This window comes from Anomaloglossus baeobatrachus, chromosome 7 (genome assembly GCF_048569485.1).
Source record: "Anomaloglossus baeobatrachus isolate aAnoBae1 chromosome 7, aAnoBae1.hap1, whole genome shotgun sequence".
Taxonomy (NCBI): Eukaryota; Metazoa; Chordata; class Amphibia; order Anura; family Aromobatidae; genus Anomaloglossus; species Anomaloglossus baeobatrachus.
The window spans coordinates 281,764,233-281,787,342 of record NC_134359.1 but is presented as its reverse complement, the minus strand read 5'-3'; the positions used below and the strand labels follow the sequence as shown (position 1 = coordinate 281,787,342).

The 23,110-nt window shown below is 49.1% G+C and overlaps 1 protein-coding gene across 1 annotated transcript in view; it reads left to right on the top strand.

Annotated features, from left to right (window-relative positions):
• The window catches only part of LOC142245509 (lysosomal dipeptide transporter MFSD1-like), a 50,273-nt gene extending 32,679 nt beyond the window's left edge, over window positions 1-17,594 (top strand). The window contains exons 7-13 of the mRNA XM_075318265.1: window positions 2,258-2,373; window positions 3,135-3,235; window positions 4,487-4,598; window positions 4,682-4,819; window positions 7,893-8,032; window positions 8,257-8,368; window positions 16,894-17,594. Coding sequence (XP_075174380.1) covers window positions 2,258-2,373; window positions 3,135-3,235; window positions 4,487-4,598; window positions 4,682-4,819; window positions 7,893-8,032; window positions 8,257-8,368; window positions 16,894-17,004 — 830 coding nt within the window. The 3' untranslated portion in view covers window positions 17,005-17,594. The remainder of the gene's footprint in view (window positions 1-2,257; window positions 2,374-3,134; window positions 3,236-4,486; window positions 4,599-4,681; window positions 4,820-7,892; window positions 8,033-8,256; window positions 8,369-16,893) is intronic.
• The last annotated feature ends 5,516 nt before the right edge of the window (window positions 17,595-23,110 follow it).

Sequence of the window (23,110 nt, the reverse complement as noted above, 5' to 3'; positions counted from 1 at the left end):
GCGGACGCGCTGGTTCAAGATTGGTCCCAGTTCCGTCTGGCCTACGTGTTTCCCCCTCTAGCTCTCTTGCCCAGAGTCCTGCGCAAGATCAGAATGGAGGGCTGTCGGGTCGTACTCATCGCCCCAGACTGGCCCAGTCAAGCTTGGTTCCCAGACCTGCTCCGTCTGTCCGTAGAGGTGCCGTAACAGAGAGCACAAGAGAGTGGTGTTTAATGCCGCGCCAATAGATCACTTCAGATGATGTTCAGACCAGTGTTACTTTATTGTTTTCCAGGTCAACGCGTTTCTGGGGCATCTGCCCCCTTCATCAGGACCACCAAAGAAACAGATAACATCCAATCCGATTGGATGTTATCTGTTTCTTTGGTGGTCCTGATGAAGGGGGCAGATGCCCCAGAAACGCGTTGACCTGGAAAACAATAAAGTAACACTGGTCTGAACATCATCTGAAGTGATCTATTGGCGCGGCATTAAACACCACTCTCTTGTGCTCTCTGTTATCTACCGTTTTGGTGGCTGCAGCCTTGGATTGTGTGATACATGCGATTACAGTAGTTGTGGCTTCTCACAACTACATCTGGTGAGTAGTTTTACTCCCCCACCCCCACCCCTCACATATTGGGGTAAGACCCTATGCGCTTGTTTTTCCACAGTTTTTTCCGCGTAGAGGTGCCGTGGCATCTCCCGGACCGGCCAGACCTTCTCTCACAGGGTCCGTTTTCCGCCAGAATTCTGCGGCTCTCAGATTGACGGCGTGGCTCTTGAGCCCTGAATCCTTACGGCTTCAGGCATTCCTTCCGAGGTCATCTTCACTATGACTCAGGCTCGGAAGTCTTCCTCGGCCAGGATTTACCACAGGACTTGGAGAATTTTCCTGTCCTGGTGTCGTTCTTCCGGCCATGCTCCTTGGCAGTTTTCCTTGCCGACCATCCTGTCCTTTCTACAGTCCGGTCTGCAGCTAGGACTGTCCCTCAATTCCCTCAAGGGACAGGTCTCGGCTCTGTCAGCGTTGTTCCAGCGGCGTATCGCCCGGCTGGCCCAGGTGCGCACCTTCATGCAGGGCGCATCTCACATCATTCCACCTTACCGGCGGCCTCTGGATCCCTGAGACCTTAATCTGGTCCTCACGGCCTTACAGAAACCCCCCTTTGAGCCTCTTAGGGAGGTTTCGTTGTTTCGTCTTTCACAGAAAGTGGTCTTTCTGGTGGCCATAATTTCTCTCAGGAGAGTCTCTGATTTGACTGTGCTCTCTTCGGAGTCACCCTTTTTGGTTTTTTTCACCAAGACAAGGTGGTTCTCCGTCCGACTCCGGGCCTTCTCCCTAAGGCGGTGTCTCCTTTCCACCTTAACCAGGACATTTCATTGTCTTCCCTTTGTTCGGCCCCTGTGCATCGCTTTGAGAAAGCGTTGCATGCTTTAGATTTGGTGCGGACGCTCCGGATCTATGTGTCACGCACCGCTGTTCTTAGGCGGTGCACCTCTCTTTTTGTGCTGACCACAGGTCAGCGCAAGGGTCTCTCGGCTTCTAAACAGACCCTAGCTCGTTGGATTAGGTCGGCCATATCCGATGCCTACCAATGTTCTCAGGTGCCTCCCCCGCCGGGGATTAAGGCGCACTCGACCAGAGCTGTCGGTGCCTCTTGGGCTTTCAGGCACCAGGCTACGGCTCAGCAGGTCTGTCAGGCTGCCACTTGGTCTAGTCTGTACACCCTTTCGAAGCACTACCAAGTGCATGCTCATGCTTCGGCAGATGCGAGCTTGGGCAGACGCATCCTTCGGACGGCTGTCGCCCATTTGTGAAGTTAGGTTTTGCCTACTTCTCAGTTTCTGTTTATTTCCCACCCATGGACTGCTTTGAGACGTCCCATGGTCTGGGTCTCCCATGTCGGAACTATAAGAAAAAGAATTTACGGTAAGTAAACAAAATTCTCTTTTTTATTTTTATTTATTATTTTAAAATATTATATATTAAATAAAATATCTGGTACAATGATAGAATATTGCTGGAATTCTTAACTGGTGAGACCCCCAGCATTTATGGGAATTTAAGGGAAGGCAGTACTCCGGACCGCAGAATGGTGATATATTACAGCAAGTGGCTGCAGTGCAGATAAAAGACCTTGAGGAAGCCCCTTCATTCTCAGAATATGTGGGGGTCCTGGCCACTGGATTCATAGCAGTTAGAAAGTGATTTGTTAGAAGATCTCCTTTTTATGTAACAACTTTCCAATTAAAAATGTAATGTTTTCCCGTGTAGGAACTATACTGTGCGTCCTGGGCTTATTATCTGCCATTACTGTCAGTATCCTGGATAAACTGGGAATGAAGCAGCTCGGCCTGGATGGATCAATTCAGGAGGAGTCCAAGAAAGTGGTAAGTAATATAATGCACTCGTCTGCTGCATTCCACTGTGTCCGTTGATGTTGATGGTTAACCATGTAATACATGAGCAACACAAGTCCTCTATATTGAGATCTATCCTGTGTGTAAGCTCCGAGGGGGTCCCAAGTGGTGGGCTCCTCATTATAGTGTCTGAGTGCCTTGTTAGAGCATGTGGATGTGTTGTCCTCCTTATATCACATATTTGTAGAAGTTAAAGGGGTATTCCTATCTTCAAGATCACATCCCAATATGTAGCAGCAGCAGATACCTCAAATTAGTAATGTAGTATAGTTCTTCTGATTCACTATGTCACTTACCTCGTGTTCAGGGCATTTCAGGACCTTGGGTATCCATGGTTACGACCACAAGCAACTGACTGACTGTGTGGTCATCAAGCAACTGACTATATGCGTGGTTGTAACCATGGATACCTATGGTCCTACAATGCCCTGCACATGAGGTAAGCGACATAGTGAATCAGAAGAACTATACTACATTTCTAATTTGATGTGTTTGCTAAAATTATTACACCTACTACATATTGGTATAGTATCTTGGAGATGGGAATTACTCTTTAAGGCTTAAGCTGAGCCTGTGTTAGATATATACACCAGTACAATCTCCTGAGGAGGCCTAAAAAATAATAATATTATTATGGTATATGGTTGCTTAAACTGTAAATTCAGTAGTTGTTGGGATTTTATTTTTCTAGGTAATATTATTTTTTTTTTTTTCTTTTCTTTTCTTTCCAGCGAGTGCAGGACATCCGCAGATTGCCATTACGTTACTGGCTCTTGGTTCTGACCATCATGTTTTTCTACAATGGGGTATTCCCTTTCGTGGCTGATGCCAGGTAAGCGGGGCATTTCTGTGGATGAGGGCTCTTTTGTAGAGAAATTGGGACAGATCCTTTAACGTTCACCCTCTGCTTTAGCATGTACAGATAGCCAAATGTGTCTCAGTGAGCCATCTGGACCACCAAATGGCTATTTTGCAATGCTTCTCCTCTCCTTAGATTATGGCTATGATCAAATGGAGGAGGGGTTCAGCCAAAGGAGCCATTAAAGTTCATCCTGTCCACTTTCAGCCACCTGCCATTACTGTACACCGTGTCCACCGCCATTAACTTGAGAACGGCGGCACCTATAGGCATAGAAGTTGTCTAGGTATAGTAAAGTAGCCATGCGCTACGCAATGAAACCACCTATAGCGCCACCTGGTGGAAAACAACGGAGTTAGCATTTTTATCTCGAAAACCGAACGAGATAGAGAAAAGTGAATTACAAAGTTGTAGGGCATCATCAATTCAATACGAATCGACACCTTGCATACAGAAATGCTATGATTAGAACGTGTAAAACTCACAAGGCTGCGGACGTGAAGCGATACCTCATGGAGACCTTCCTACAAGTCATTGGGTATGGAGGCTGTGTGGAGTGACCTCCACGCTCACCTGACCTGACCCCATGGGACTTCTTTCTGTGAGGTCACATCAAACAGCAGGTGTATGCGACCCCTCCACCAACATTGCAGGACCTACGACGACGTATCACAGATGCTTGCGCAAACGTGTCCCCTACCATATTGCACAACGTGCAGCAAGATACAGTATGCTGTGCAGAGTCCAGATGTGCATTGCAGCTGACGGGGGCCACTTTGAGCATCAAAGTTACATGAGCGTCATATGCGTGACCAGCATTCAATGTTTTGGGGGGGGTCATCGGTTTCATATCATAGCATTTCTGTATGCAAGGTGTCGATTGTATTGAATTGATGATGCCCTACAACTTTGTAATTCACTTTTTTTCTCGATCTCGTTCCGTTTTCGAGATAAAAATGCTAACTCCGTTGTTTTCCACCAGGTGGCGCTATAGGTGGTTTCATTGCGTAGCACATGGCTACTTTACTATACTTAGACACCACTTCTATGCCTATAGCTGCCGCCGTCCTCAAGTTAATGGCAGTGGACAGGATATGGGTGGACACACTGTATATGCCTCTGCCCCTATCTCTTTGCTCCATCCCCAACCCTTCGTGATGTTGCCAATGTGTCACAGGATTTTTATTTCTCTTTGATCTTAGTTCATTTTTCTCCTTTTACCAGCAAATTTATCCAAGACAAATACGATGGCTATGACCAGCAGACGGCGTCCTACATCGCCGGGGCCGTGTATGACAGCTCTCTGGTGCTGTCGGCGGCTGTTGGCATATTAATTGTAAGTTTTAACTCTTGTAATTTTTAGAACTGTCTTATTATTCCTATTACTTGCCTAATCTTTCATTTCTCCGGCTGTTCTAGGACTATGTAGGAATGAGGGGGGTGCTGGCGGTGCTCTGTGCTACACTCACGTTACCAGTGTTTGCGCTGCTGGCGTTCACCTTTGTCCCCCCGCTGGTGTCTACCTTATGGCTTGGAGTCACTTACTCCTTTGCAGCGGTAAAGTATAATATTTCTGTTGTATTTTAGGTTATTAGTGACCCTAACCTTAAGGTTCATTTACACAAACCGACCAGTTGTAGAGGGGAGTCAACGGATGGCCGGCTGGGCTCCGCTCTACTTTACTAAACTGAACATGTGTTTGTGATCCGCCCCGGACGGGGGGTGCGACCACTTACCGAGTCTTCAGGGGAGCGTCTACCACCCCACAGTCAGTCACCGTCTTACATGTAGCAGGACAGCACATTACACAGAAATTCTTTACCAAAAAATGTTTTGTTTTTTTTTCTTCCATCTTCTGGGCAGATCTGGCCATACGTTTTTGTTTGGCTGCTACTGTTCTTTTGGGTACTTTTCCTGTCTAGCCCACACCCTGGGTATTAACCTTTCAGCAGCAAAGTGAAACTTCTGTTTTCCCCCATTCCTTGACTCTGTGGCTTCCCTGGTCTGCTCCACTACCCCAAATGGCTTCTAGTCTCTCAACCTGTCTGAGTCCTACGGTGGTACACATGCCCCGATGCCCGACTGGTCCCTGGACTCTTAAGCCCGTCACGAGGTGAGCCGTAGGCTTCAGACCATCGGAGGATTCCTCCTGGTTTCACGTCAGACCCTAGTACAGAGCTTGTCCTCACTCCAGTAACTATTCTGCAGAACTAACACTCCTCCTGGCCGGTATCGCTAACCAAACCTCTGCTCTTTCACACTCTTCCCATCTTGGCTCTAGTTCCCTGAGCAACCAAGATGTATCTATTACACTAGACATACTAAGATCCTCTCTCTAATATCTATCTAAGGCTGCTTTCACACTACGTCTTTTTAACATGCGTCCTGAACGGTTTTTTGCTGCAAAAGCGGATCCTGCTTTTACAGCAAAAAATGCATGCAAACGCATGTCTTATTTTGCAGGATCCTGTCACTGGATGTTTAGGGGCGGGCATTGGAGTCATGTGATCGGGAGTGAGGGGAACTAAACGTGCCAGACTGGGAGCCGGCATCTGACAGCTGCGAGGCTCGTAACCAAGGTAAACATTGGGTATACTTGCTTGGATACCCGATATTTACTTTGGTTACAAGCGTCTGCAGCTGCTAGGAGCCGGGCTCCCTGCACACGTTACCAACGTAAACATCGGGTAACTAAGATAAGTGGTTACCCGATATTTACCTTGGTTACGAGTGTCCGCAGCTCTCAGGTGGGGGAGAGACAGAGAGAGACAGAGAGGTAGGAGAGAGATAGACCGATCACGGAGGCTGGCTTCTGGGCATGCTCAGTAGAGCAAGCAGGATCCTGGCTATCAGCATGCCAGCGTTCACATGCGTTTGCGTGCAGTATAGTCAGGATCCAGCAATTTGCAGAAGTTGGACGCAGCTCAAAAACGCTACAAGTAGCGTTTTTGAAAGATGTTAAAAAACTGCAAGTCGCTGGATCCTCACTATAACGCACGCAAACGCAGGTGAACGCATGTTGACGCGAGTCCATTGCAAATGCATTGAAATGAAAACGCATTTGCACTGGATCCGTTTCTGCGTTAAAAAAACGTTCAGGACGCATGTTAAAAAGACGTAGTGTGAAAGCAGCCTAACATTCCTGCTTAACCTTTCACAATTAACACATTAGTCACACATAACCAATCATCATACTGTAAAATGCATTAAAACACTATAAACACTGCTAGAGGGCGCCGACCACTGCACCAGCTCTGCTACGTCGCACAGTGACATTAAATGTCCACTGATCAGGAAATATTTCCTGATCGGAGGTTGGGGGGGCTTTTTAATACTGTGTACACAGGGAGACACTCTTAATGCACCAAGAACGATCTGTAATATATGGTTCTGTGGGCATGGGATGCTATTGTTCTAGGCTGCGTGAGTCTTGAATACACACGACGATGTGCTGCCGAGAACGATAATCGTCCATGCAGCACAAACTATCATTTCACCTGACAACTTGCTCCGCTCATCAAGTGATCCACAGCCATGATGATCATGAAATAAGCGTATCTAGGACTGTTTGTTAATAATCGTGCAATCTATTGTTCTCTTTTCTGTTTTTTTGGGTTGGAAAGATTCTGAAGCTTTTAAAGTGGTTGTTTTATGCTGCTTTCAGCAGTGTTTTTGCTTCAGACATCAATCTTTAAATTTTGGAGCAGGAACTACTGTATGTCTTAGGCCGGGGCCACACAGGGGACTAATGCGATCCTCGCATGACTATCTGCTCACGCTGCCAGCACAGCAGGAGCCGAGTGTCCCTGCGACTGAGGTCCAATTATGCGATCGGACCTCAGCTGCGAGGGGCGGGCCGGCTCTGCGGAGGGGAGGGAGGGATTTATCTCCCTCTCTCCTCTGTTGCCGGCTATTGCCATTCTCCCCCTGCACTTGCGGTACACTATATTTTTCTCACACCCCATAGACTTGAATGGGTGCGAGAGAAACAAGACTCGCATTACACCTGCAGCATGCTGCGATTGTTTTCTCGGTCTGATTAGGGCTGAGAAAATAATTGCTCATGTGTGCTGGAACATAGGCTAATATTGGTCCGAGTGGAATGCGATGTTTTATCGCATTCCACTCCCTCCGATTTTTATGTCTTAGGCCTGATAGTTACTCCCTGTCTGCCATATTTGCAGGTCACATAATGTCCTCATATTCATCCATACTGGATGTATAAGGCTATGTGTCCACGGTAGAATGTTGCTACGGATTTTTCTGCATGAAAATCCGCGGATTTCCCGCAAAATCCGCACCTTTTCAAAGGTGCGGATTTAGCGCGGAATTGCCGCGGATTTTGGTGCAGATATTTTTTTTTTCTTTCCCAATTCTGAAGCCAAAATCCGGATCAAAATCCGCAACAATAATTGACATGTTGCAGATTTTTCCTGATCAAAATCCGCACCAAATCCGCAGCACGGGCACAGCATTTCCAAAAAGCCATAGAAATGGCTGGGAAGTGCCGCTGCTGCAGATTTTCGGGAAATCCGCGGCTTTTCCGCGAGAAATCCGCGGCAAAATCTGCGCATTTTCCGCAGCGTGGACACATAGCCTTAGTCTCACCTGCTACATCTCTTCCCTATAGGCAAGTATGTGGCCATCCATCCCTCTTGTAGTCCCACAAGCCACTCTGGGAACAGCTATGGGTCTCGCCACCTCCGTGCAGATGATTGGTATCGGGCTTTCTAACCTTATCGTTGGCAGAATTCTTGGTACAAAATCGAGGTAGGTGTAATGAAAAATTTACAAAGTGACTTGTTTGACTTCAGACATCCGAAGGGAGATGATGGGTGCTATTCACACTCCTCAGACTTCAAATAATTGGTAGGTTTGAGAACTTTGGAGACTTACAATAGTATAAATTAGTTGCCCCAGTTTAAAGGCTTACAACTCCTGATATTCTGTATTATGTTGTTTTTAAAGCTTTTTTTTTTTTTTTTTTTTTGCAGTGAAGCAAAGATCCCTTTATGGCGATGGCAACAAATGATGATTTTCATGCTGGCAAACACCATTGCTTGTATCTTTACTTCCATGACCTTAAACATAGTGGACAAAAAACAGGTAATTGGGTGGACTCCGGGTTATTGTTACAGCTCTTGCACATGGCGGTGACTGACATATGAATTACACTGAGCAAAATGTACCCAGTATGGGAACCACAGCCGCCTCTGCTCTATGCCCATACTGCACCTCTGGTGTAAAGTGACTCTCCCCCCGGCACTGAAAAGTGACCATATATCAGTCATGTATAGTCAGTCACCCTGCGAGGTGCCATGCATTTGACTTCCAGTAAGATTGGCATTCCAGGTGTCCTGTACCCAAAATAACTTTCATCGTGCCAGAAGGAGCAGGAAGTCATATCATCACCTCCACAGCACATGACCTACAAGTGCGGCGTTGTGGTTGTGTTTGTTGTTGTGGTTGTGTTTGTTGTTGTGGTTGTGTTTGTTGTGTTTGTTGTGTTTGTTGTGTTTGTTGTGGTTGTTGTGGTTGTTGCACCATGGAATTAATGGAACAACCAGTGAGAAAGGGTATACATAAATTAGTACAACAATCATTAACAGTACAAAACAGACTGGTACAGGAGGAGAGAGGACCCTGCCTGTGAGGGCTCACAAGTCTACAGGGAATGGGTGATGGTACAATAGGAGAGGACACAGCTGGCTGTGCAGTGGTGTACTGGACTGAGGGTTATTGTAGGCTTGTCGGAAGAGGTTGGTCTTCAGGTTCCTCTTGAAGCTTTTCACAGTAGATGACCGTCTAATATGTTGGGGTAGAGCGTTCCAGAGTATGGGGAGGCACGGGAGAAGTCTTGTACGCGATTGTGGGAGAGAGGAGTAGAGAAGGAGATCTTGTGAGGATCTGAGGATGCGTTCAGGTAGGTACTGGGAGACTAGGTTGCAGATGTAAGGAGACAGGTTGTGGATGGTTTTGTAGGTCATAGTTAATGTTTTGTACTGGAGTCTTTGCTAATCCCTTCATTAGCTCGCCATTGCCCAGAGTGGCAAGGCTGGGGAATAGCGAGGGGAGAGGTGGATTAAGCGGGCCACAGAGTTCAGGATAGATTGGAGGGGTGCAAGAGTGTTGGAAGGGAGCCCAGAGAGCAGGAGGTTGCAGTAGTCGAGGCGGGAGATGATGAGGGCATGCACTAATGTTTTTGCAGATCCTTTGTTAAGGAAAGCACGGATCCTGGAGATATTTTTGAGTTGTAGTCTGCCTGAGGTGAAGAGGGCTTGGATGTGTGGCATGAAGGATAGAGCACAGTCGAGGGTTCAGACTGATTGTTATGCTCCTAAGCAGGAGCCATCTTGGTGCAGGAAGACTGTAAAACCAATATAGGTGAAGCAGGCAAGCAAAAATCACCAGGCGGGGCAGATTATATATCAGAACTGTGTTGTCAATTTTCAGTGCCAAGGTAGAGAGTTTCTTTAACTTGGCATTTTTTTTTTTTCTTCTTTTTCTCATGGAAGGTTCTGTACAGATTCTCCATTACGCACATTTATGTGAAGCACTAGATGGCGGCATATGTGCAGGTCTATATGCAGCTGTGGTGCCTCCATGCTTGCTCACACCTATTAGCTACTCGACTTTTTTTTTTTTTTTTCTTCGGCGCTCCATTGGGAGACCCAGACGATTGGGTGTATAGCACTGCCTCCGGAGGCCACACAAAGCAATTACACTAAAAAGTGTAAGGCCCCTCCCCTTCTGGCTATACACCCCCAGTGGGATCACTGGCTCACCAGTTTTCTGCTTTGTGCGAAGGAGGTCAGACATCCACGCATAGCTCCACTGTTTAGTCAGCAGTAGCTGCTGACTATATCGGATGGAAGAAAAGAGGGCCCATATGGGGCCCCCAGCATGCTCCCTTCTTACCCCACTTGTGGTTTGTAAGGTTGAGGTACCCATTGCGGGTACGGAGGCTGGAGCCCACATGCTGTTTTCCTTCCCCATCCCCCTGAGGGGCTCTGAGGAAGTGGGATCTTACCGGCCACCAAGCCCTGAGGCCGGGCTCCATCCACAGACCCATAGAACCTGCTGGATGTGGAGCGGGAGTGCCGTTCAGGGACAAGGCCCTGCAACTTTCAGGTACTCTGTGTCCCCGTATGACAGGCCACGCACACCCCAGACTTGCTGGGTGTGCTAGTGCGCCGGGGACTGTAGCGCTGGGCTTATAGTCCCCGCAGATTACTGGGGGACTTTATGTGTGTGGATCGCCGCGCCGACCGCCCCTGGAGCGGCGGCGCAGCTGCGACTTGTAGTGCGCCGGGGACGCGCCGACCGCGCTTTTACGGCGGCGGCGCTTCTAACTTTAGTTCCCGGTTTTTCTGCGGCCTAGCTCTGCTTCGTTAACGCCCCCCACCCTGTCAATCAGGGTAGGGGAGAGACGTTGTTCAATCGGCAGCGCCGAGGGCTGGAGCACGATTTACATGCTCCAGCCCTCTCACTGAGCACAGTAGGACACAGGCTTCGCGCTTTTTCTCTGTGCACGCCCTAGGCCCGCCCCCAGGCTTGCAGCTCCCCAGGACGCCGGCAGCCATTCCTACATGCAGTCTGGCTGGAGAACGGACGCAGGCTCTGGGGGACCCAGGCTAGGGATTTCTGGCGACCACACACCCGCGCTAAGCGGGCGGTAAGCAGCACATACGTGCGGCCCCACTAGTGCCACAGTGTTATATTTGTGTACTGTTTTTCGCTGTACCAGATATATTTATATATATTTATATATACTGCACTGTTAGGTCGCTTCTTGGCTGTATACCCTATATTACTCTGGGGAGACAACAACATGTCATCCACAAAACGCAAGGGTGCCAAGGCAAGGGCTGCTTACACTGCTTGTACAGCATGTGGGGCTAATCTACCAGCAGGCTCCAACGACTCTCATTGTGTGCAATGTTCAGTCCCAGTGGCACTTAGTCAGCCAGAGCCTATGGTGGTGGTAGCCCAGGCAGAGTCGCCTGTGAACCCTGCCCCGGTGACGGGGTCAGAATTTGCAGTTTTTGCTGATAAAATGTCTGTGACTATGGCAAAAATCCTGGAAACCTTGCAGTCCAGGCCAGTTGCTCAGACCATGGACACCGCTGTGTCTATGTTCCCCGGCCCCCCTCAGCTGGAATTAATCCGTAATTCAAGGGGGTCCCAGGCATCACAGGCTGAGGGCTCTGACTCCGATGACAGTCCCAGTCCGCCTAAGCGAGCTCGCTGGGAGAGACCCTCCACGTCATCACGCGGATCAGGGTCTCAGCGAGAAGGGTCTCTATATGATGACTCAGAGGTGGGTGATCAGGAGTCTTGTCCTGACGCCGCACTCAATTTGGATACGCCAGATGGTGACGCCATGGTAAATGACCTTATAGCGGCCATCAATAGGCTGTTGGATATTTCTCCCCCAGCCCCTTCTGCAGAGGAGGCAGCTGCACAGCAGGAGAAATTCCATTTCCTGTATCCCAAGCGTAAATTGAGTACTTTTCTGGACCACTCTGACTTCAGAGAATCCATCCAGAAACACAATACTTATCCGGACAAGCGTTTTTCTAAACGCCTTAAGGATACACGTTATCCTTTTCCCCCTGACGTGGTCAAACGCTGGACCCAGTGTCCAAAAGTGGACCCTCCAATATCCAGGCTGGCAGCTAGATCCATAGTTGCAGTGGAGGATGGGGCTTCACTTAAAGATGCCAATGACAGACAGATGGACCTTTGGTTGAAATCTGTCTATGAAGCTATCGGCGCGTCGTTTGCTCCAGCATTCGCGGCCGTGTGGGCGCTCCAAGCTATTTCAGCTGGTCTGGCACAGGTGGACTCTCTCATACGTCCAGCAGTGCCGCAAGTGGCGTCCCTAACTACACAAATGTCTGCGTTTGCGACCTACGCTATCAATGCGGTACTGGACTCTACGAGCCGTACCTCAATGGCATCCGCCAACTCTGTAGTTTTGCGCAGAGCCTTGTGGTTAAAAGAATGGAAAGCAGATTCTGCTTCTAAAAAATGTTTAACCAGCTTGCCATTATCTGGAGACAGACTGTTTGGTGAGCAATTGGCGGAAATCATTAAACAGTCCAAAGGTAAGGACTCCTCCTTACCCCAGCCCAGATCAAGCAAACCTCCACAGAGGAAGTGGCAGTCAAAGTTTCGGTCCTTTCGAGGCTCGGGCAAGCCCCAATTCTCCTCGTCCAAAGGGACTCAGAAAGAGCAAAGAAGCTCTGATTCCTGGCGGGCTCACTCACGCCCCAAGAAAGCAACCGGAGGTACCGCTTCCAAGGCGGCTGCCTCATGACTTTCGGCCGCCTCCCTCCGCATCCTCGGTCGGTGGCAGGCTCTCCCGCTTTTGCGACATTTGGCTGCCACAGGTCAAAGACCGGTGGGTAACAGACATTTTGTCTCACGGGTACAGGATAGAGTTCAGTTCTCGTCCTCCGCCTCGGTTCTTCAGAACTTCCCCACATCCCGACCGAGCAGATGCCCTTCTGCAGGCGGTGAATTCTCTAAGAGCAGAAGGAGTGGTGGTCCCTGTTCCTCTTCAGGAACGAGGTCAAGGTTTTTACTCCAATCTCTTTGTGGTGCCAAAAAAGGACGGCTCATTCCGTCCTGTTCTGGACCTAAAACTGCTCAACAAGCATGTGAACGCCAGGCGGTTCCGGATGGAATCCCTCCGCTCAGTCATTGCCTCAATGTCTCAAGGAGATTTCCTAGCATCAATAGACATCAAAGATGCTTATCTCCACGTGCCGATTGCTACAGAGCACCAACGCTTTCTACGCTTCGTGATAGGAGACGACCATCTTCAGTTCGTAGCTCTGCCATTTGGTCTGGCGACAGCCCCACGGGTGTTCACCAAGATCATGGCGGCAGTGGTAGCAGTCTTGCACTCTCAGGGACACTCTGTGATCCCTTACTTGGACGATCTACTGGTCAAGGCACCCTCTCAAGAGGCATGCCAACTCAGCTTGACTGTTGCACTGGAGACTCTCCAGACGTTCGGGTGGATCATCAACTTCTCAAAGTCAAATCTGTCACCGACCCAATCACTAACGTATCTTGGCATGGAGTTTCATACTCTCTCAGCGATAGTGAAGCTTCCGCTGGACAAGCAGCGGTCTCTACAGACTGGGGTGCAGGCTCTCCTTCAAAGTCAGTCGCACTCCTTAAGACGCCTCATGCACTTCCTCGGGAAGATGGTGGCGGCAATAGAGGCGGTTCCGTTTGCGCAGTTTCATCTGCGCCCACTTCAATGGGACATTCTCCGCCAATGGGACGGGAAGTCAACATCCCTGGACAGGAAAGTCTCCCTTTCCCAGACGGCCAAGGACTCTCTGCAGTGGTGGCTTCTTCCCACCTCATTATCACAGGGAAGATCCTTCCTACCACCGTCTTGGGCGGTGGTCACGACAGACGCGAGTCTGTCAGGGTGGGGAGCAGTTTTTCTCCACCACAGGGCTCAGGGTACGTGGACTCAGCAGGAGTCCACCCTTCAGATCAATGTTCTGGAAATCAGAGCAGTGTATCTTGCCCTACTAGCCTTCCAGCAGTGGCTGGAAGGAAGGCAGATCCGAATTCAGTCGGACAACTCCACAGCGGTGGCATACATCAACCACCAAGGGGGGACACGCAGTCGGCAAGCCTTCCAGGAAGTCCGGCGGATTCTGATGTGGGTGGAAGCCACGGCCTCCACCATATCCGCAGTTCACATCCCCGGCGTAGAAAACTGGGAAGCAGACTTCCTCAGTCGCCAGGGCATGGACGCAGGGGAATGGTCCCTTCACCCAGACGTGTTTCAGGAAATCTGTCGCCGATGGGGAAGGCCGGACGTCGACCTAATGGCGTCCCGGCACAACAACAAGGTCCCAGCCTTCATGGCACGGTCTCGCGATCAAAGAGCGCTGGCGGCAGACGCCCTAGTGCAAGATTGGTCGCAGTTCCGGCTCCCTTATGTGTTCCACCTCTGGCACTCTTGCCCAGAGTGCTACGCAAGATCAGATCCGATTGCAGCCGCGTCATACTCGTCGCCCCAGACTGGCCGAGGAGGGCGTGGTATCCGGATCTGTGGCAGCTCACGGTCGGCCAACCGTGGGCACTACCAGACCGACCAGACTTACTGTCCCAAGGGCCGTTTTTCCATCGGAATTCTGCGGCCCTGAACCTGACTGTGTGGCCATTGAGTCCTGGATCCTAGCGTCTTCAGGATTATCCCAAGGGGTCGTTGCCACCATGAGACAGGCTAGGAAGCCCACGTCCGCTAAGATCTACCACAGAACGTGGAGGATATTCTTATCCTGGTGCTCTGCTCAGGGAGTGTCTCCCTGGCCATTTGCATTGCCTACCTTTCTTTCTTTCCTGCAATCTGGGTTAGAAAAAGGTTTGTCGCTCGGCTCCCTTAAAGGTCAGGTCTCGGCGCTATCCGTCTTTTTTCAGAGGCGTTTGGCACGCCTTCCTAAGGTGCGCACGTTCCTACAGGGGGTTTGCCATATCGTACCCCCGTACAAGCGGCCGTTAGATCCATGGGATCTGAACAGGGTACTAGTTGCCCTCCAGAAGCCGCCCTTCGAGCCTCTGAGGGAGGTTTCACTTTCTAGACTATCACAGAAAGTGGCTCTTCTGGTAGCGAGCACATCTCTTCGGAGAGTGTCTGAGCTGGCAGCGCTGTCATCCAAGGCTCCTTTCCTGGTCTTCCACCAGGACAAGGTAGTGCTGCGCCCCATTCAGGAGTTTCTCCCGAAGGTGGTATCCTCTTTTCATCTGAATCAGGATATCTCTTTGCCTTCGTTTTGTCCTCATGCAGTTCATCAGTATGAGAAGGATTTACATTTGTTAGATCTGGTGAGAGCACTCAGAATCTACACTTCCCGCACGGCGCCCTTGCGCCGTTCGGATGCACTCTTTGTCCTTGTCGCTGGTAAGCGCAAAGGGTCGCAGGCTTCTAAGGCCACCCTGGCTCGATGGATCAAAGAACCAATTCTTGAAGCCTACCGTTCTGCTGGGCTTCCGGTTCCATCAGGGCTGAAGGCCCATTCTACCAGAGCCGTGGGTGCGTCCTGGGCATTGCGACACCAGGCTACGGCTCAACAGGTGTGCCAGGCAGCTACCTGGTCGAGTCTGCACACTTTCACCAAACATTATCAGGTGCATACCTATGCTTCGGCGGACGCCAGCCTAGGTAGAAGAGTCCTGCAGGCGGCAGTTGCCTCCCTATAGGGGAGGGCTGTCTTGCAGCTCTAACATGAGGTATTCTTTACCCACCCAGGGACAGCTTTTGGACGTCCCAATCGTCTGGGTCTCCCAATGGAGCGCCGAAGAAGAAGGGAATTTTGTTACTTACCGTAAATTCCTTTTCTTCTAGCTCCTATTGGGAGACCCAGCACCCGCCCTGTTGTCCTTCGGGATTTTTGGTTGTTTTTCGGGTACACATGTTGTTCATGTTGAACGGTTTTCAGTTCTCCGACGTTACTTCGGAGTGAATTTGTTTAAACCAGTTATTGGCTTTCCTCCTTCTTGCTTTTGCACTAAAACTGGTGAGCCAGTGATCCCACTGGGGGTGTATAGCCAGAAGGGGAGGGGCCTTACACTTTTTAGTGTAATTGCTTTGTGTGGCCTCCGGAGGCAGTGCTATACACCCAATCGTCTGGGTCTCCCAATAGGAGCTAGAAGAAAAGGAATTTACGGTAAGTAACAAAATTCCCTTCTTCTTTTTCTACTGTGAAATTAAGAATCCCAGCCTACTTAGATTTACTACGTCTAAAGCCCGCTTTACACGCTGCAATGTATCTTACGATGCTGAATGTGCGTCACTTACGACGTGACCCCGCCGACACATCGTAAGGTACATTGTAGTGTGTGACAGGTACGTGCGATTGAACGGTAAAACGTTTATCGCAAACACATCGTACCTTTCTCTAGAATTGCACGTCAGGTTGTTCAATGTTCCCGGTGTAGCACACATCGCAGTGTGTGACACCTCGGGTACGATAAATAGATCTCACCTGCGGCTCCCGGCCCACAATGCGGAAGAAGGAGGTGGGCGGGATGTTTACATCCCGCTCAACTCCGCCCCTCCACATTGATTGGCTGGTTCCCACGTGACAGCGTACGTCCCTCCCACTCCAGGAAGTGGACGTTTGCCGTCCACATCGAGGTCATATGGATGGGTAAGTACGTGTGAGGGGGGTTACTCGTATGTGCGGCACGTTCAACAAATTGAACGTGCCTCACATACGATGGGGATGTTGCAAATCGCATACGAAATCGTATGCGAAATTGCAACGTGTAAAGCAGGCTTAAGGGCCCCCATATTCAAAGATGGCTGAACCCATTCATGTTAGCAGATCATCTACCATATAGTCAGGATAGAAGGCTGCTAGTTATCAGAGTACCTTTTGGTAATAGTCTATGGCCTACAAGCAATGTGCCTTTATATATCTGTACCGCTGGACAAAAACTTTACGTATGAGCTGTGGCTGAGCAACCATGGCCTCCATAACAGGATCTAGGGGAATTGTCACTGAGCTTTCCTAAACCGAAATTACAAAAATGCTCAAAATTAGAGATGTCTGTGGTCTGATATATTTTTTTTTTTCTCTTCTGTTTTGCAGGGAGGTATGCTGAACAAAATGACAAAGAAGAGACCTCAAACGGAGGCAGAGGAAGAGTCTGACAGAGCTCCAATACTTAATGACGAGGATGATCAGCGGGCCATTAACTAGCTGACACCTGCTAAACAGTAAAACATAGTATTCTTAATGAAAGACTGATTATCCGGGTGATATTACAGCACACGTTTACATTCAGATAATGTCTAATCACTAATCTGGAAACGCTGAGTACTACGGATGTACTAAATTGAGCGCCATCTTATAGCTCATGATATTTAAAGGGGTCTTCCATCTGATACATTTATGGCATAGTGATGGGATATTAAAGAAATGTGTTAGATTTGGGTTCACTGCTTCTTTTGCAGTCATGAGAACTCTTAAATGGTGACCTTAGTTATTAAAGGTCCATACTCAATAGATTCGGTCCCAACTGCTCCTATCGATATTCTATAAATGTCCCAGAGAAGAGCAATAACAGATACGGATAAAAACCATTGGATTTACAAGTTTTCATTGATGTCTTCCAAATTTATCACAGGTATTATTGACTGTAGTTCTCAGGTGTGTATATATGTATGGTGCTATATGTAATCTATTAATACTGTTTTCTACACTTAATAATGGTTCCATGTGAAAAATGACTCTTGTATGAAGTGTAATTTTAATCGACACAAAATAGCACTAAATTAGATTTAACTATTGCCCTGTCTAGACTGATGTTTACTATAGTGCCAAGGCATGTAGTATTGTAATTTTGCCAGTAGATGGCAGATGTATTCTATCCTTCCATCTGTGCCAAACCAAATACTGTACAAAAATTCACATGAGATGAAGGGTGACTATTCTCATGTTGGGGGGGTGTCAGGGCTACTGCCCCAAGCCCAATTACTTAGGAAAGAGTAAGGGAGAAAATAGCTAATGCTGCACAAGGACTTAAGGGTTTATTCCTGCATTAGAATGACATGTGCACGATACCTGCTGTAGCTGGTTGCATTAGATGTGTTATTACCTGCACCTCACAATACAGAAGTGAGCGGAATAGGATAAAGACTAGCTATAGAGAGGTGATCCGATATGATCAATAATCATTCCATCGAGATCCTATGTGTAGCTACATATCTCCCCCCCCACACACACACACACACACATAGCACAATACCCCATGGTAATAAATAGATGTAAGTTAAAGGGATTGTCCTATAAACAACGTATCCCTTATCTACATGTAATAAATGGTATGTTTTCTGAGATTCTCACAGATCCGGAGAATTGGAAGCCAAAAGTCAGTGTGTGAGCACCGCTCCATTCAGACTATAGAAGGGATGGTCACATGCTCAATACCTCTCCACCTACACACAGATTTTTAAAGGGAATCTGTAACTCAAATTTGTCCCCAGTAAGCTGTGGCTACCACCCCTGAACTATTATATATATGGCATTCTAGAATACTGTATATAAGAGCCCAGGCTGCTGTGTATAATGTAAAAAAAACATTATACTAATCTGCAGCCGGCCTGGTGGGTGTCACTGATCTCGAGCGGGTACCTCCTCTGTTTGCAATTGCCATCGTCCTTCATTGCTCAGTGTAGGCAACGTATCTCTAGTCATCCAGTCCTCCATTGCTCTTCTGCACGCTTCTCTCTGCCCTGCTACAGGCAGCGCAAAGTATTGTAGTGCAAATGGGCGGTCTTTGACCTTTTCCTGCTGCAAATTACAGTCTTTTGCTCTGTCCCCCATCAAAGCAGAGAAAAGAGTGCAGGAGCGCAATGGAGGACACACTGTGGATGCCATAGGAAGAGTCATCCACAAAGAACAGGGAAAGAACAACAAGCGCAAGAAAAGGCATTGGATCAAGATCAGTGCCCCCATTGGACCTGACTGACCTGTGAGTATAATAAACAAAAACTGTCATACATAGCAGCCTGAGCTCTTATATACAGTATTCTAGAATACTGTATATAAGGGCTCACTGGTGCTGGCAGTGGCTTATAGTTGACAAATCTGCTGCCAAGTTCCTTTTAAGATCCCTTTCTCCATCAGTACTCCGGCTCCAAGTGCTCAGACCTCCTTCCCCCCTCAGTAATCATTTGTAAGCTTCTACTATAGATAAGTTGTTCCTGGGACAATCCCTTTTTAAAAGTAAATTGGAAAGTGGAGTAAAAAGACTTTCAGAATCTTGGCACAACGGCCGTGCCATCAGGTCTGTGGGCAGGTGCCTGTGGACTACTCTCCTACCTGCGGAATCCATCACCTCTGCTTCTTAAGCTCCACACGGCTCTGGTCTAGTCACCGCAGGACCACAGACCTATTGAATGTTTTTGCTCCCCTATTACACATTGGTGTTACTGCTGACAGCCATGCAATCTGATTGGCAACCAGACTGTTAAACTTGGCTTACCTAGACAGCAACTGAGTTGTCAAGGTGGCTCTTCCCCATCTTATGATCATGTCTTAAAGAGAACCTGTCACCAGTTTTTTTTAAGCAACAAGGTACACCTTCCAAGAATGCAGCCCAGGAGCTGCAGAAGGTGATACTTTGGTTTAATAGTGAAAAAAAAAAAATGGTGACCGGTTCCCTTTTAATGTATTAGTTCCAAAGTAACCAGAAATGTTTGCAGTTTTTCCATGTGACTTCGCTACAGATAAAGGGAGATGAAGGGAATTTTGTTTACTTACCGTAAATTCCTTTTCTTCTAGCTCCAATTGGGAGACCCAGACAGTGGTGTATAGCTACTGCCTCTGGAGGCCGCACAAAGAACTACACTTAAAAGTGTAAGGCCCCTCCCCTTCTGGCTATACACCCTCCCGTAGGAGTACAGATTCCTCAGTTTTAGTACCAAAGCAAGAAGGAGGAAAGCCAATAACAGTTTCAAAAACAAATTCAATCCGATAACTAGATCGGAGAACTTAAGAAACAACGTGAACAACATGTGCACCCGAAAGAACGAAACCCTAAGAACAAATAGGGCGGGTGCTGGGTCTCCCAATTGGAGCTAGCAGAAAAGGAATTTACGGTAAGTAAACAAAATTCCCTTCTTCTTTTTCGCTCCTAATTGGGAGACCCAGACAGTGGGACGTCCAAAAGCAGTCCCTGGGTGGGTAAAAAGATACCACATGAACGGGCTGTCATACAGCCTCTTCCTACAGGTGGGCCACCGCCGCCTGAAGGACCTGTCTACCTAGGCTGGCGTCTGCCGAAGCGTAGGTATGCACTTGATAGTGTTTGGTAAACGTGTGCAGACTCGACCAGGTAGCCGCCTGGCACACTTGCTGAGCCGTAGCCTGATGCCTCAACGCCCAGGACGCACCAACGGCTCTGGTAGAATGGGCCTTCAGTCCAGATGGAATCTGAAGCCCAGCAGAACGGTATGTGTGAAGAATTGGTTCCTTGATCCACCGCGCCAGGGTGGATTTGGAAGCTTGCGATCCCTTATGCTGACCAGCGACTAGGACAAAGAGCGCATCCGAACGGCGTAGGGGCGCCGTGCGAGAAATGTAAATCCTGAGTGCTCTCACCAGGTCCAACAGATGTAAACCCTTTTCAAATTGGTGAACTGGATGCGGACACAAAGATGGCAAAGTGATATCCTGATTGAGATGAAAGGAAGAAACCACCTTGGGAGAAAACTCTGGAATTGGACGCAGTACCACCTTGTCTTGGTGAAATACCAGGAAGGGAGATTTGCAAGATAACGCCGCCAGCTCGGACACTCTTCGAAGAGACGTGACCGCTACAAGAAAAACTACCTTTTGTGAAAGCCGAGAAAGGGGAACCTCTTTCAAAGGCTCGAAAGGCGGCTTTTGAAGAGCAAGGAGAACCTTGTTCAGATCCCAGGGTTCCAATGGCCGTCTGTAAGGAGGAACGATATGACAAACTCCTTGGAGAAACGTGCGTACTTTAGAAAGCTGTGCCAAGCGCTTCTGAAAGAATACGGATAACGCGGAGACTTGACCCTTAAGCGAGCTAAGGGACAAACCTTTTTCCAACCCAGACTGCAGGAAGGAAAGAAAAATTGGCAATGCAAATGGCCAGGGAGAAAACCCTTGAGCCAAGCACCACGCTAAGAATATCTTCCACGTCCTGTGATAGATCTTAGCTGAGGATGGTTTTCTAGCCTGTCTCATTGTGGCAACAACTCCCTGAGATAAACCTGAGGCCGCTAGGATCCAGGACTCAATGGCCACACAGTCAGGTTCAGGGCCGCAGAATTCAGATGGAAAAACGGCCCTTGAGACAGCAGATCTGGACGGTCTGGTAGTGCCCACGGTTGGCCTACCGTGAGATGCCACAGATCCGGGTACCACGACCTTCTTGGCCAATTTGGAGCGACGAGTATGGCTCGCTGGCAGTCGGACTTGATTTTCCGGAGAACTCTGGGTAACAATGCTAGAGGTGGGAACACATAGGGGAGTCGGAATTGCGACCAATCCTGAACCAAGGCGTCTGCCGCCAGCGCTCGGTGATCGTGAGACCGTGCCATGAAAACTGGGACCTTGTTGTTGTGCCGTGACGCCATCAGATCGACGTCCGGCGACCCCCAGCGGCAACAGATCTGTTGAAACACGTCCGGGTGAAGGGACCATTCTCCTGCGTCCATGCCCTGGCGACTGAGAAAGTCTGCTTCCCAGTTTTCCACGCCTGGGATGTGAACTGCAGATATGGTGGACGCTCTGCTTTCCACCCACGTCAAAATCCGCTGGACTTCTTGAAAAGCTTGGCGACTGCGTGTTCCCCCTTGGTGGTTGATGTACGCCACCGCCGTGGAATTGTCCGACTGAATCCGAATCTGCTTGCCTTCCAGCCATTGTTGGAAGGCTCGCAGGGCAAGGTAGATTGCTCTGATTTCCAGAACATTGATCTGCAAGGTGGACTCTTCCTGAGTCCACGTCCCCTGAGCCCTGTGGTGGAGAAACACCGCTCCCCACCCTGATAGGCTCGCATCTGTCGTGACCACTGCCCAGGACGGGGGAAGGAACGACTTTCCCTGTGACAATGAGTTGGGGAGAAGCCACCAACGTAGAGAATCCTTGGCAGTCTGAGAGAGGGAGACAGTCCTGTCGAGGGACGTCGATTTCCCATCCCATTGGCGTAGAATGTCCCATTGTAGAGGGCGCAGATGAAACTGCGCGAACGGGACTGCCTCCATTGCTGCTACCATCTTTCCTAGGAAATGCATGAGGCGCCTCAGTGAGTGCGACTGGCTCTGAAGGAGAGATTGCACTCCGGTCCGTAGCGAGCACTGCTTGTCCAGTGGAAGCCTCACTATCGCTGATAGAGTATGAAACTCCATGCCAAGATAAGTCAGAGATTGGGTCGGGGTTAGATGAGACTTTGGAAAGTTGATAATCCACCCGAACGTCTGGAGAGTGTCTAGCGCCACCTTCAGACTGTGTTGGCATGCTTCTTGAGAGGATGCCTTTATAAGCAGGTCGTCTAGGTACGGGATGACCGAGTGACCCTGCGAGTGCAGAACAGCTACTACTGCTGCCATGACTTTGGTGAAGACCCGGGGGGCTGTTGCCAGACCGAAGGGTAACGCTACGAACTGTAGGTGCTCGTCGTGTATGACGAAACGTAGGAAACGCTGATGCTCTGGTGCAATCGGCACGTGGAGATACGCATCTTTGATGTCTATTGATGCTAGAAAATCTCCCTGAGACATTGAGGCTATGACTGAGCGTAGGGATTCCATCCGGAACCTCCTGACTTTTACGTGTCTGTTGAGCAACTTCAGATCCAGGACGGGACGATACGATCCGTCCTTTTTTGGGACCACAAACAGATTGGAGTAAAAACCGTGACCCTGTTCCTGAAGAGGGACGGAGGTCACCACTCCTTCCGCCTTTAGAGCGGCCACCGCCTGCAACAGAGCATCGGCTCGGTCTGGTGGTGGAGAAGTTCTGAAGAAACGAGTTGGCGGACGAGAACCGAACTCTATCCTGTACCCGTGAGATAGAATATCTCTCACCCAACGGTCTTTGACATTTGCTAGCCAAATGTCGCCAAAGTGGGACAGCCTCCCACCGACCGCGGGTGTGGGCATCGGAGACCGCAAGTCAGGAGGACGTCGTTTTGGCAACGGTTCCTCCGGCTGGTCTTTTTGGGCGTGACTGAGACCTCCAAGAATTTGAACGTCTCTGGTCCTTTTGAGTCTTTTTTGACGAGGCGAATTGGGACCTGCCCTGTCCTCGAAAGGACCGATAACCAGACTGACCC